This window comes from Strix aluco, chromosome 7 (genome assembly GCF_031877795.1).
Source record: "Strix aluco isolate bStrAlu1 chromosome 7, bStrAlu1.hap1, whole genome shotgun sequence".
In the NCBI taxonomy this organism is placed as follows: domain Eukaryota; kingdom Metazoa; phylum Chordata; class Aves; order Strigiformes; family Strigidae; genus Strix; species Strix aluco.
The window spans coordinates 23,816,814-23,831,610 of NC_133937.1; the positions used below are offsets into that span (position 1 = coordinate 23,816,814).

The 14,797-nt window shown below is 39.8% G+C and overlaps 1 protein-coding gene across 7 annotated transcripts in view; it reads left to right on the top strand.

The window, feature by feature from the left end:
* Positions 1–59: 59 nt before the first annotated feature.
* IDE (insulin degrading enzyme) overlaps positions 60–14,797 on the top strand; it is a 69,217-nt gene continuing 54,479 nt past the window's right edge. For 2 of the 7 annotated variants that reach the window (XM_074830957.1, XM_074830958.1), the window contains exons 1-4: positions 255–505; positions 11,054–11,238; positions 12,636–12,843; positions 13,635–13,804. In XM_074830957.1, coding sequence (XP_074687058.1) covers positions 393–505; positions 11,054–11,238; positions 12,636–12,843; positions 13,635–13,804 — 676 coding nt within the window. In that variant the 5' untranslated portion in view covers positions 255–392. Of the gene's footprint in view, positions 157–252; positions 506–532; positions 1,370–11,053; positions 11,239–12,635; positions 12,844–13,634; positions 13,805–14,797 lie in introns of those variants that run through there. The other 5 variants (XM_074830955.1, XM_074830956.1, XM_074830961.1 and 2 more) reach the window with 4 other exon arrangements.

Sequence of the window (14,797 nt, forward strand, 5' to 3'; positions counted from 1 at the left end):
CCCCGCCTCGCCGCGGCGAGTGTCGCCCCGGCTCCCCGCCCAGCCACCCACCCCCTCCGCCGCCTCCGCCTCCTCCCAGAGGCCCCCTGCCCCCTCCCCAGCCGCAGCCGCAGCCCCGGCCCTCCTGGCAGCAGAGGCAGCCTCCCGCACCCCCAGGTACGGGCCCCGCTAGGCCCTGGGCGGCGGCGGCGGCCCCGCCGGGCGAGGAGGGCGGACGGGACCCCGAGGGCGCCGGGGAGGGATTGGCCAGGCGGCGAGGGGAGGCGGGCGGAGAAGATGGCGCCGCCGGCGGCCGCGGCGCCGAGGAGCGGCGCGTGCTGAGGCGAGCGGAGCCGGGCCGGGGCGGGCGGCAGTGGCGGGGAGAGGCCGGGTGCTGGCGGCGGGGCCGGGGTATGCGGCAGTGGCTGCTTCCTGTGCTGAGGCGGGCTCTGTCGGGCTTAGCGCGCCCCTGGGCTGCCCCGGCCTCCCGGTTTTTCCCTCAGTGCCGCCGGCGGAGCTTTCTCGGGTACGGTGAGCGCGCGGCGGGGGGCCGGGGCGGGTGGGCCGGGGCAGGCCCCCGTGTCCCGGGGCAGGCCCCCGTGTCCCGGCACCCTGTGAGGGGCCGTGAGGTCGGAGAGCCGGTCCTGACCCCCGCTGTGTTGTGTAAGAGGTGGCGGCGCGGCCGGAGCGGGGGCACCTTGTGCGTCCGGGGGAGCGCCCGCCTTGTCCCGAGCGCGGCTTCGCCCCCGGGTCTGTGGGTAGCCAGCGGAGCTCGGGCCGCCGCCGCGGACACGCGGGGCTGGCGGCGGAGCCTTCGAGGGGGAAGTAGTGGGGGAGTTGGGGGCGGCGGGCCCGTGTGTGCCGGGGAGGCCTGCGCCCTGCCCTGCCCGCCCCCGGCAGGGCCCGCCCGGGAGAGCCCGGTGCGCGGCGGGCCCGGCTGGCGTGACCGTGTGTCTCCAGCTGCGCCTCCGTTGATAAAGCTGGCTGGCTCATCAGCCGTACGCCTATGGCGCGGCTTTAGGTGCCCGCTGGGCTTGCTTTGTTGGTTGTTTTCTCCCCTCCTCTCAAAACAACCCAGAATTTTCATGTTGGTTAACTTGTCACGTCTTCCTAAGCTATAAATTTTTTTTAAAATGTTTGAATTCTTTAAAAAGAAACTGCCCTCAGAGTTACCCAAAGTTGATGGGAGCAGCCTCTTAGTTTGTGACGAGCTGTCCAGTACTGGCGTCGTGTGGGTCTTGTTTTCGTGTGTGTGTGTGATAGCAGTTCCAGTGGAGACAGTCGGTAACCTCGATGGAGGGAGGAGCGGGCGGGAGGCTTGGCACGGCTCACTTCAGGGGCAAGTTAAACTGCGTAACAACTCGGCAAAGCTTTTCCAGGAAGGAGCTGGGTAAGGGGAAGAGGCTACGTTGTTTTCTTTCTTTCTTTAACACTGTATCTGTTATCCTGATAGCAAAGCCTATATTTAACACTGCAAAAGTAAGAGACGTCAGAAGTAGCATCCTTCAGGGAAAAAAAAAAGAAAGTGAGTTATGATGATTCATGCTGTCAATGCTCGTGTGTCAAAATTCGGATGCACCGTTATTGTTCATAATTGCTATGTATGCTTCAGTATTGTAAAGGTAATCCACAAAGTATATTCGGAGCCAGTGCTTTTCTCAGGCTGTAGTTTCTCCTGCTAGATTACTCCTCTTTAAGCATGTGAATTTATGCGGTATTTGGACTTAACTTTATATATGTGAGTAGGGCCTGTTATGTTTTCATACTACCTACAACCATGATTTAGTCATCTGTTTAATTTTAATTGTGAATTAGGATTTACAGACATAGTGCTTTCATGGGATGATTTTTTTTTTTTAAGATGGCGAACATGTGAAAATTAAGAATCTTCTTTGAATTACATGTTCCCTATTTCCATTTCTGAATTCTGTTCATCCTTCCACCTTTTTTTTCAGCTTTAACTTTTTCTTCTCACATAATTTTTAACCTTCTAGTTGGGAAGTCCGTAGAAGGGTTCATATTTGCATGTTTCCATGCTTTTTTGCTCCCTTTCTCCTTTCTGTCTTCAGTTGCTTGTAAGTCCGTGGCTTGATCCCTTAAATGAAACGGTACCTTTGGGATTTTGTTCAAAGTCTCAAGGATATAACTTATTTTGCACATGAATACAAAAGTAGTTCCCTACCCTGCTAGGTCCAGAAGAAGAAAGAGGGAAGGGACAAAAACTTCATTACCTGCAGTGTTTCACTGAACTGGAAGGTGTTAGGCTTCCAGCTAGGGGTCATTGCAGGTTATTGTAGAAGTCATTTACTAAAAATACTGTCAGAACATTTGAGAGGTCACATGTTGGGTTGATATTTTTGATATATTCTATTGTATTAGATGCTTTTGTAATAATTTTGATACATTGGTCTTTTAACAAGACAGGAACCAAAAAGTTTGTGCTAAAAAATGTCTGTAGAGGAATTGATTTTTTGATCAGATTTGTGTCTACTTATGTATTTGTATATGCATGGTCTGTCAGTGAGCGTCTTTACATTCTCGGCTTTTATGATGTCTGTAAGTTGATAAAATATGCTTATGAGATAGCACTGTATGTATGTAATAAGGTGGGTTTTGATGAAGCTTGTTTGAAAGTTGCTTCACTGTAGCTTTTCTATTTAGATCTGACCTTCTGCAACTTGTTTTCAGAGTGTCAGAACTGTAGCTTGCATGAACAATGGAAATGGAAAAAAAAAAAAGCTGTAGAGTTGAAAGTTTACTTACAGTGTTAACAGTAGAACTAGAATTGAATTGTCCAAAATCATAAAAACTAAAACACAGAATAGGTAAATAGCTAGGACTTTGTTGAAACACACCGCTGACTCTAGTAAACTGCTAGGTCTGTTGGTTATGTCAAAGCTCTAGTGTTAGATAAGCAATTGCTTTTAATGTGGGATTACAGTACTTCTCACGATTCAGAATCCTAAAGTTCTTTCTGTTTTTGTTGTTAGATCAGATCTTCTTGCCAGTTCTCTCATCTTTCTGTGTATTTCTTGTTGTTATGCAGTATAACTAAAGTTTTACTTTCATCTTGGTTTTTTTTAATTCAGACCTCACAAGTTTTTCTTTTTGAGGGTATGAGACAGATGGTAGCATAAAGTGTTAAGTGAGTTGGCTTTACAAAGAGTCGCGGGCAATCTGATGTGCTACTTGCAGCTAAAATGTATGAAATACACATCAAAATACAGTTAGAATAAAGCACAGAGGTCTCTCCTGTAGCATCCAGTTTTATATTTCCCAGCATGTGCAGGGCCATGTGCTAGACACTACTGCTGCACTGTGGTTGTGGACTAAGCCCTGCAGCTGTAGGGTGGTGGAGAAAAAATGTCAGAGAGGGAGGAAGAGAGAATGAGAACCACTGACTTGCAAGTATTCGATGCATAAAGCAATTAATTGAATGAATGAGTACATTTCTGAAGAAAATGACTAAAGTACACTTTCAAGCAGCTGGTCATGCAACACAGAAGCTAGTCTTATCAGTCATTCTTAGCACACAATTTGAGACTCTGATGAAAATAACAATGCAAGCAAACATTCTATGCCAGATTTGTGAAATAATTCTGAAGATCCTATATCGTCATGTTGTCTAAAGATTAAAACCAAATAAATTTACTTAAATTTTAGAAAGAACCATCTTTCAAATAATGAAAGACTTCAAAACCCTTTTGGAATTTGCCTAATTTTCAGCAGTCTTGTAAAAAAATGAAGCAAAGAAGTGCTAGGGAAAGGTTAATTTCAATTGTTTTCTATTTCTGGTGAACTGGGATAAAACTTGTTTACCCTGGAGGGTGTGTTTTGATGAATTGTTTGGGGCAATTTTTGAAGACATAAGAAAAGTAAGCTGAAGTGATTTAGAATTTTTTAAAAACTTGTTATCCTTTATTGCTGTGTTTGACATCAGATTGTATAAAATCCTGCCTTTTTGTTTGACCTTTTCCAGGTGCTTTGGAAGCTGTGGAATGGTCAAGTTAAGGACTGTAGTTTTAGGGCAGTAAATTAGCTTTATGGTGTCTTGATTGTATATCTCATCCTGTTTGACTGACACAAGGCTGTTGAAAACAGACGTCATTTTACTACTTGGGCCAATTACTCAGCTGGGGCCTGATCCCACAGGTGAAGCTACTAGGGTCCTTGTTTTTGCCAAGTTCACATGTGGTATTTTCTCATTAATGCTATGGTAATTCCTGTACACTGGTGTTTCTACTGCCACGTTGGCAGTAAAACCTGTGGCAGACCAAGTTTTACTGCTGTCATCTAGAAGCTGTAGAAGCTGGACCCTTCTGGGAATGAGAGCGAGACAAGCATCTGCCCTGACTTCCATCGTTAGGAGGGAATTTTACGCATCAGCTACAGACTTGGCAAAAAAGCTGCAGACCGAGATTCTGAAAATGCTTTAATTGTAGCAAGACTTCAGAATTTCTTCGAAATGAACTACGTAACAAAACCTTATAAATATTCATCATCTTCAAAGTTGCCTGATTTGGCATGATTAGTTGTTCTTAATAACTTGGTAGCACTGATTAAATCATTGTGGGTCCTTGTAGTTGGAGCTTTTGTGTAGTATGCTGAATTCCTGATGAGTTTAAAAGTGATAAAACATGTTAACATTTTGAGCAATTTTTCTACTTATGCAGTCTATCTGCTTGTGTATGCAATCAGATTTATTTAGATCAGCATCAGGAATGTGTTGGGATCTTATACATTCTCTAGCTTCGTGACAAATAAATTCACAGAAGATTGATGTTTTATGGGTGTTGAATAATGTGTACCGGTTTAATATCTAAATGTGTAAAAGAAGGATTGCTGGGTTTGTCTACTGATGAACCTGTAACCTGAAAGAATGGTGGATAGTCTGAAGTATTGTTTATGGGAATGGTTGATTTAAATTTTTTTTTTTTTTTTTTAGATTACTCTTTCTGTGCTCTATTTTTTAAAATTACATTCGTGGTCACAGAACTTAGTAATAACATTTGTCTGATTTTTAGGAAAAAAACTATACTGTCTACAGTTTAGTCTAAAAAATAATTTTTAATTATAGCAAGTGGATCGAGAAGTTAAGAGAGGAGGTAGATTGTTGGTTGAGTTACTGGCAACATCACTGTTACACATACAAGGATGTCACAATGCCATTGAAAGGTAGGTGCAAGAGGCAAAGAGGTGAGGTGAAGACCTGTGGAAGAACAGAGATTTATTTTATTGTTGCAAAGCCTTGAGCTTGCAACTGAAGTTCATGGGCTTCTGCAGAGTACTCAGTTCAGTGCTATCACTCCCGTAAGAGAGGTGAGAAAACTCTGGCTGGTGGTTCTGCAGCACCAGGACTCCTGCCGAAGCATGCAGCACTTCTTTCACTCCAGGCATTGGCAGCTGAAGAAATCTTCATATAAGTTGCTAAGAACTGTAAACCAAGATGGATTAGTAAATAATACAGAGAAGTCATTATCAATGGTAGCTCCTTTGCAGGACAGAGTTGAGAGAGGTTTTGACTCAACAAAGGTTTCACTTCACTCTGGTAAATGGTAGGCAATTAAGTTTGGAAATAAAAAAAATAAATGTATATAAAATACAGAACTTGGAACAGGTGCAAAATGTGAGATTGAACATTACAGTTGTTTTTGTATAGTTTCAAAGACACAGAACTTGAATAAAGATGGTATTGCAGTCAGCATAACGTATCAAGTGTATTCAAATGACAGATGAAACATGAGTTGAAAACAAGCAACAATTCAGATTCTAGTATATACCAGTGTAAACTTCAGGTATGTAAGCTGTAAGACCCACAAGTGTGTCCATAGAAGTATTTGGGTTCAGTTGCATAAAACCTTCCAGCAAACCCCAAATCTTAAGGCAACAGATATAAATTGAAAGCCAGCATCAAAATCTGCTGAGCTGTTGCCATTCATCTGGTTACTTCAGTCTGATTTACAGCCATTCATCTGGCTCAGACCTGTGTACCAGCATTTGACTTAAATACGTACAGCCTGTCGTGGCAAAATCTTGAAAAGTGCCTTGGAGTTTGTGCTTTGGGGGTCATATTTTTATTAGCTAGTTACATTTTTGCATTGAAACAACTCTCAGGAGTTTCTGTTAATTGGTTTTCAAATACAGTCCTTTAATTGTTCAAACATTGAACTTAGATTTGACTACACTGGCTAATTTTTAATTAAAGTAAATTTACTAAAATAACTTTGAAAGATTAAAATAGTAAGGCAGAATCATATATCACTTAATCCTGCTCTGTAATACTGTGTTTCCAGGTGGAAGCTGGCATCCCCAGAGAGCCTTGCTGGTTCTGAGGGACTGCTTGGCTGGAAATCATTACAAAAGCGGGGCCTCAAGAAGTAGAATATAATTTTACTTCGGAGTGCTACAGTTTAAAATTCAGCATCTGTTTTAACTGATACTTTACTTGTACAAGTGAAGTAATTTTGATAAGGAGGAAGAATAGTAGTATTTAGTATTTCCTAGTTTTTTAATATTCCTAGTTTTTTTAGTATTTCCTAGTCATTGAATAGGGACACTGCTCTCAGGTCAACATCCCTATTCTTTTCTCTTTTTCTTTCTAGCTCTGTCATCTTGCCACCTGTAATTTTTGAGGCAGTGGAAGAATTCCCAGTGCCACAGTGATGCTTTGTTCCTGCTGTCTTTGCTTTATTGGGTCTTTCTCTGTTGCTTCTGTTTTGTGAAAGTAGTATGACTATTTCTTTTAATGATGTTTTTGTTAGGATATTAGCTCTGCAAAAAATCCACGAAGTGTCCAGTTAGTGGATGAATTTCTTTGCTAGTGACCATCAGCATCCAATGCTCAGTGTAATGACAGCATAGCAAATAGATACAGCACATGTACTTCAGGACAGTGTCTGACCATGACTTCAGGAATTAAGCTATTTCTCAAAAAACTACAAGAAATATAAAATTCTTTCTGTAACTCTTTTCCCTATGATCAAAAGCAGTTCTGTTATCAAAAAGTGGTTTGTGGTGTTTTAGGATTTTTGTCTGAAAGAATGGAACATGGTATTGTTATAAAGCAATTGCACTTAGAGAACTTAGAAGTTGCACAGAAAAGCAGTCATATGAGGGAATGTTTTATATTATGTCTTACAGTTTATGCCTTAAGAAGAAGTCATTGTATGAATGTTTTATCTTAAATGAAATTTTCTAGCTATTGTATTGTAGTAACATATGACCAGGAGGAACAGTATTGAAGCAGGAAGGTACTGGTCTTGCACTTTTGATGCCTTGCCTTCCAGGAATATTGCATAGTTGATCTGCTCTTGCTTTTATATGAGTTGTCTGGTACTGCAATTTAGTTTGCAGGGAAATAAATGTGGGTTAATCATGCAAACCCATTTGAAGAGAATATTGTATTCACAATGCCCGTTGAAATAACAATGAAGATGGAGATACAAGTTTAAGTCTTTGGTTTGAAGGCTTAATTACTGATTTTGACCTTTTGAAAATGGTAGGTTTTTCCTGTACTGAAATTTGACTGCCAAGCTGGAGGTAGCCTATGAAGGAGGCAGAAGTAGGGAATGATAAAATGAAGTGGAGGTGTACAGCTTCGTAAGACATCAATTGAAATCTCATAAGATTTCACAGAAGCTGCGTAATTTGGTGAATCACATTGGAAAGATGAGTCATCTGAACAAACAGTGAAGTTCTGTGACTTAATGATGTGGTGTAGAAATAACAAGGAGATATCAGATGACAAGGAAATTGTATAACATTTAAAAAAAACCTTGAGAAGTTTATAGTATATATGCATCTTATGATAATCAACTAGTATCTTAATGAGATGGAATATTTTAGCTGAAAACCAAGTGATAGGCGTTCCTTAGCAGAGGTGAAATCAGGAAATTGAGACACCTCCTTGCTCTCTTACTTGTATTTGTCAATCCAATAGAATTGTGTGCAAGTGAAATACAAGTAACAACAGTCTAGTTACTGATTTTTGTCTATGAAAAGTAGTATGTATTCTCACTTCATAAAATTTACGCAGTATCTCAAGTTTAGCAGAGTATTGTGGCTAGCAGGTCGAGGGAGGTGATTCTCCCCTTCTGCTCTGCTCTCATGAGACCCCCACCTGGAGTTCTGTGTTCAGCTTTGGGGCACCCAACATAAGAAGGACACGCACCTGTTGGAGCGAGTCCAGAGGAGGCCACAAAGATGATGGGGGGGCTGGAGCACCCCCCTTATGTGGACAGGCTGAGAGAGTTGGGGTTGTTCAGCCTGGAGAAGGGAAGGCTCCAGGGAGACCTTATAGTGGCCTTCCAGTACTTAAAGGGGGCTACAGGAAAGATGGGGAGGGACTCTTTATCAGGAGTGTAGGGATAGGATGAGGGGTAGCAGTTTTAAACTGAAAGAGGTCAGGTTTAGGTTAGATAGAAGGAAGGAATTCTTTACTGTGAGGGTGGTGAGACACTGGAACAGGTTGCCCAGAGAGGTTGTGGCTGCCCCTCCCTGGCAGTGTTCAAGGCCAGGTTGGACGGGGCTTTGAGCAACCTGGTCTAGTGGAAGGTGTCCCTGCCCAGGGCAGGGGGGTTGGAACTAGATAGTCTTTAAGGTCCCTTCCAACCCAAACCATTCTGTGATTCTGTATGATAATTCCTGCTTAGGACTCCGAACAGGGAGGCATTTTTTAAATCATAAACATGTATTATATCAGTGCTGTTGATGCATAGAAACACAGATGTTGCCATACTTGCTGTACTTTGGTTTTGAATGGTATCTGCATTTTTTCAGAGGAAGAAAGCCCATAGATATTCCAAGCAGGGTTAAACTAGTGGATAAATGACAGGTTTAAACAAGAGCGTAGACATTTAAATTCAGCGTTTCAGTTACTGTTTAGTGACTACGCTTGATTGCATTTTTTTTTTTTTTGAAAGTAATTTGTAGTGTGAGAACCATGTTTTGCTAGTGGAAGTGTTTCCTTCTAAAATGCATTGAGCTGCACTTTTAAAAAAGTTACTTCACGTTGTTTATGGCTCTTGCTTAGGTTCAGATTCTGATTATTCATTGATGCGTTCTGTACTCAGTGCTTCTATTTTTTTATTTGGATTATAATTCCTGTTTGTAATTTTGCTTTCTTTCATACAAGGGAGCGTTACAACTTAAGTCTATTTAAAAGTTCCAAAGTAGTCGTCTTTCTTCACTTCTTTCAAAAGTATTTGAAGATCTAATGCTTACTTCACTGCTTTTTTTTTAGTCATCTAGTTTGCATATGTATCTCCTTCCTCAAGCATAAATCCAGTCTTACAAACTTTCACTCTGCTACAGGTAAAACCTTAATTTTCTGTTTGTGAAATACTGTTTTTCACTGATTCTACTGTAGGCGTTACGTGCATAAACTTTCTATCCTTAACACACTGTTAATAATGAGCTCCTTATCAGCCTCATTGTAATATATAACACTAACAGTGATGACTGTGCATCTGCTGGCTTCAAGTTGGCTGTTGTTTTTATATCATAGAATCACATGAATAAATGGGAAGAAGATAATCCAGAGGGACGGTAGTTTGCAGAACTGCTTGCAGTTTTGAGAATCTTACAGTATTTTAGGGAGGAGATTTTATTAGCTGACTCCCCTTTTCATTTGTAATTTTAAACTGAAAATATATAAACAGATTTTCATTTCTGAAGTTTTTTGTTGTGTATCTGGTAACATTGAGTATGCAGTTGGTATGCTAGCTAGTTAGTTAAAATGTCATTACTGAAGACCTGAAACAATAAGTATGTTGAGAACTGTGCAGTCCTTCATGTTCCACATCCCATATGGGCTTAAAGCTTGTATGTAGTCTTAAAACTTGGATGGAATTCCTTGAACCGTACAACCTGAAAATGGAAAAATAAATATTGTGAAACTCCTTGTTATTTATGTGATCCCGAGAGGACCATACAGAATTTCTCATGCCTCTGTGTATGTGTTGTGGTGGAGAGTTAGACTCGCATCTGGTTTTCTTTGTAAGTGAAATTCGTTCAACAATGACTAATGAAGCTCATGTAGTAGGTTACTTGGCAATATGGCAAGCAACATTTCACCACAGGAAAATGTTTTGTTTGGTTGGTACTATATATGTATAACAGGCCCTGCTCTAAAGCCCTTCCTGTAAAACAGGGTTAGAATTCAGTGGCCCTTATATACAGGAATACAATGCATGATTCGCTCAGAGCGTAGCTCTCTGATTTCCTGTTTCTGTGGTTTGCTTTTTTGGGGTGTGTGTGTGAGTGTATGTTGTTTGTTTGGTTGGGGTTTTTTTTGTGTTGGTGTGTTTTGTTTGTTTTGTTTAACATGCAGCCAAGTGGTTCTACTCTACCTCCCCAAATATCCAAGACTGAATGTCTCACCTTTTCACTTGGTATTTAAACAAATTGAGTAACCAGAGTTTATAATTTCAGAATCACACTTAGTTTCTTGGCATTTCAGAATTGTGCGATTAAAGAAGCATGTCTTGTAGTATGTCCGTTAAACTAATAGGAGAAGTTTAAACATGTGAGATAGTCTATTCCTGTTTATCATGGCAATTCTGCAGTGTGTTTGTATTTTTATGGCAATATTGTAAATGATGTCACCCTTTCTTGCTTGAGTGTACAAATCCAGTGGTCTATTAGTAAAATTTTGTTTATCTGACAAAGTTACAACATTCATAATAGAAGCACTGGTTCAGACACATGAAATACTTTCCTGAAGCCTGAAAGTATACTTGAGAGAGCACGTGTATGCTTCATTTCATTTTTATCATAATTGAAGAAGAGGATGATACTTCTTTACTAAGTTTTTTTTTTAATTACTGGTAGTATGAAACTTGAAACCTTCAATTACCTGACCTATGATTTTATCAAGTTGCTTGGCCTTCAGGATTTTTTTTTTTTTTAACAGCAATATCTCTCAGGATCTGAACTATACTTTTAGGCCAGTTTTATGAGTTTTGCGCAGAACTAAATTTCTTTCAGGATCACCAGCTATTCTCTAACATAACATTAAAATATTAGCAGGACTTAAGTGAAAATAGTAAGTGAAATTTCTTCTGTTTTCTTTAAGGTTTCAGAAAGAGACAAACAACAAAATGAACAATCCAGCTATTAAGAGAATAACAAATGAAATTATCAAATCACCTGAGGATAAACGAGAATATCGTGGCCTGGAATTGGCAAATGGCATTAAAGCTCTTCTCATTAGTGACCCCACCACAGATAAGTCTTCAGCAGCACTTGATGTGCACATAGGTATTTAATGCATGTTGTGTTCATTATGTCATTATTAAAATGCTCTAAGTTTTGGTATCTTAATTGCAAATAAACTGACAGGAGTGGTATCCATTTGGCAGCCTAGCCTTTTATTGTAACTTAGAGTTTGTTTAATTCTTTGACACATCAACTTGAAAACTATTAGAGCTAATTAAATTACTTTATTTTACTATATGTTTACTCAAGTGTAGCTCAGTCAGTAGAAAGACTTCTTTTAACCATTAAGTTTCATGTTATGAAAGATCTTTCGTAAGCAGAAAAGGGGCGGTTGTGAGTGCAATTATTTCAGACAGCTCCATCTGTCATGTCAGGCTTTTTTTTTTTTTTCATGTTAAGTTGTTGATGTGTAGAGATGAGAAAATGCTGTAGTGCTGGAGGAGTTGGAAAGACACTCCCTAACTCCAGTGATGTTTAAGTATACAAACAAATACTGGAAATAGAAGGGGAAGGCAGTTACTTTGACTCTTTGGAATAATGGAAACCTTTTCTTATATCTGAGGTATTTCTCAAGCTTGTGTAGTTTCTCAGTTGCTTGGAAAGTATGATGCATGCACACATTACCTAAGCATCCTCTTGCCATGTTTGTAGTTGGGAGCTCTTGTTGGTGTTAGGACAGAAGTAGTAGAGTAACTTTGAAAACTTATGGTCTTTTTTATTATGGAGATGGCTGTCACAAATCATTATCTAGTTTAGAGGATCATGGATGAGGTTTTGTTAGGTACTGTGACAGCAATAGTCAACTGCAGCATCCAGTTCCTGCACATGCACTGGAGGAGATGTATCTGTTGCCTTCATCTGTACTCTCCCGTTGCACATCGTTGCACACTCCAAAGCAGGACTGCCAGACTCAGACTTCCATGTTTCTGGCATCCATTCTTGCACATTGTTATTGTCTTTTAATCTGTCTCCCTTCATACCTACTAGCTGGTCATCAATAGCTGCTTGTGTTCAGGCAATTACAGGTTATCACTTGTCCTATGAACCACAGGATAAATACCTCCTTAATTGCAGTTGGTAGTTGCTGATTTTTAACACAGTGCAGTTATTAAAGTCAAGGTATACAAGTCAACATTGTGATCTGCCAGGTCTCTACAGATTATGAGTCATGGACTTCAGTTGAAAAATTGTCTCTATAAGGCAATGCAGGCTTATCTGGAGAGGCAATATGAGACACTAATTGGTTCAGCTACTCATTCTAAATTTTTTTTTTTTTTAAGATTGAGTTTAGTTGACTGTAGCTGGGTGAGTGTCTGTTTACATCTACAGAATTGATATAATTGTCTGAAGCAACATACTGTAATATAAAGCACTTTAAAAGACTTAACATTTTAGTATTACTTTTTATGAATGGTTACATGAAATTCTTCTTCCTGCAGGATCATTGTCTGATCCCCCCAACATTGCTGGGCTTAGTCATTTTTGTGAGCATATGCTGTTCCTGGGAACCAAGAAATATCCAAAAGAGAATGAATATAGCCAGTTTCTTAGTGAGCATGCTGGGAGCTCAAATGCTTTCACAAGTGGAGAACATACCAACTATTACTTCGATGTGTCACATGAACATCTAGAAGGTGCACTAGACAGGTAAACACACTTTTTATGTTGATTTTTTTGTTATATGGGTGCTATTTGAAATTGTGTAAAAGTTTCTTGATAGTTTTATCATTACGATATTAAAGGGTTGAGAGCACTATGTTTTGTTAAAACTAATACCAGATATTTTTCAGTTCAGAAGTTTTGCTCAGATTTTTTTCAGCTAGCAGAGTTCTTCACTGAGGTAGAATTTCTGAAGTTCAGAGGTTGTGTTTACACTGAATATTTTTGGAAATGTGGGGCAGAGAATATGAATATATGTTGTGCAAATGCTCAACTGCATAATCAAGTACTATGCTTCCCATAGGGTCCTTATTTCACTGATAGCAGAAGGATGAAGTCTAGAAATATATTGGGATGCCTTTAGTAAAGGAAACTCACTGAATTCCCTGCTTTTTGTGGGAGGGGACAGAAATTGAAAGATGTGTAGTCAGTGAGATAGAGTGGATTTTCCCTTTGGATTTTCCCTGGATGTCTGACAAGACTGATTTGATTTGTGTGATTAAGACCCTCTCTTCAAAACAGTAGAAATTTTCAGTGTATGAATTCTGATGCAAGGGCATTGACCCTTGTAGTACCTTATGTGATTAATATGTTGTTTGTGTTTTAGATAAAGAAATTGAGAAATAGAGTGAATCAATGTCAAAACTGTTACAGAATTTCTAAGTTCTGCATTAAAAAAATAATATATTCAGCTGTTTTTAGGAGCTACCAAGCTTCATACTTTTCTGTTACCATTTATGTACAGTACTTTTGACTTGAATTAAAATTTTTCTGTTCAGATTTGCCCAGTTTTTCCTGTGTCCTTTATTTGATGAAAGCTGCAAAGACAGGGAAGTGAATGCTGTTGATTCTGAGCACGAGAAGAATCTGATGAATGATGCCTGGAGGTTGTTTCAATTGGAGAAGGCTACTGGAAACCCCAATCATCCCTTCAGTAAATTTGGAACAGGTTTGTCAGAATATAATTATCTATCCATTGGAGTTCTGTGTAACATACATAGTAGTATTGTTTATATAAAATTGTTAAGCACAGACTGAAACAATTCCCTTTTCTTCCTCTTCATACATGTTTATTATGGTGCTTTATCACATTTTCCACATCATAGACCAAACAGCTAGACAAAAACATAGGAAACAGAGTGATCCAAGACTTGCAGTACAGTGATGAAGCATCCTTTATGATTCTGATAATTACTTCAGTGAATGCCATTTTCTAATTACTGGATTTTTCATAATTTGGTACTGTTAAGTCTTTGTGCATAACAAAGGGAGTGAATTGTGTTTAAATTGTTGTTAGCCACATGCTCTTTTTGCTAGCTAGTGTTGCATTAGGACTAGATGACAGTGACTAGGTCAAATCAGAAAGATCAGCAAAGTAACATGAAAATTACTGCGTAAGAATATAAAAGCAAAATCTTAAGCATAAAGCACAACAGTAGTAGATGGATAGATAAAACAGTCTTGGACAATTACCAATCTTACGGCCATAGTTTTTTTTTCAGGCTTTATTATTCACAGAATGCTTAGTAACAATTTAAAACAAACACCCCAAAACCTCAATTTTAAAAGCATTAAAATAAGATTCCATAGTTACAGTCAAAACCACATGGGTTTTTTTTTTTTCACAGAAGTTATTTTCTACATGAATTTATTTTTGAAACTATTGAAGTAACAGGGCTATTAATTCATGCACTTCATCATTTAATCCTTGAGCCTGAATGTGTTTTGTGACTGGGTGAGTTTGCTGGATGAATAGTTGAGGCAAATATTGGGTACAGTAGGATGATGGGAGGGTAGACAATGGGATTAGGCTGGTTTCTTCCTCTGTCTCAAGAAAGAGAAGAATATTTTTGCACCTGTTGATGGAGGGCATAGTTAAGGGGCTGGTAGTCAGCTGCTACAAGAGCATGTATTGCTCTGCTCACCAGTAAAGAGAGGCAGT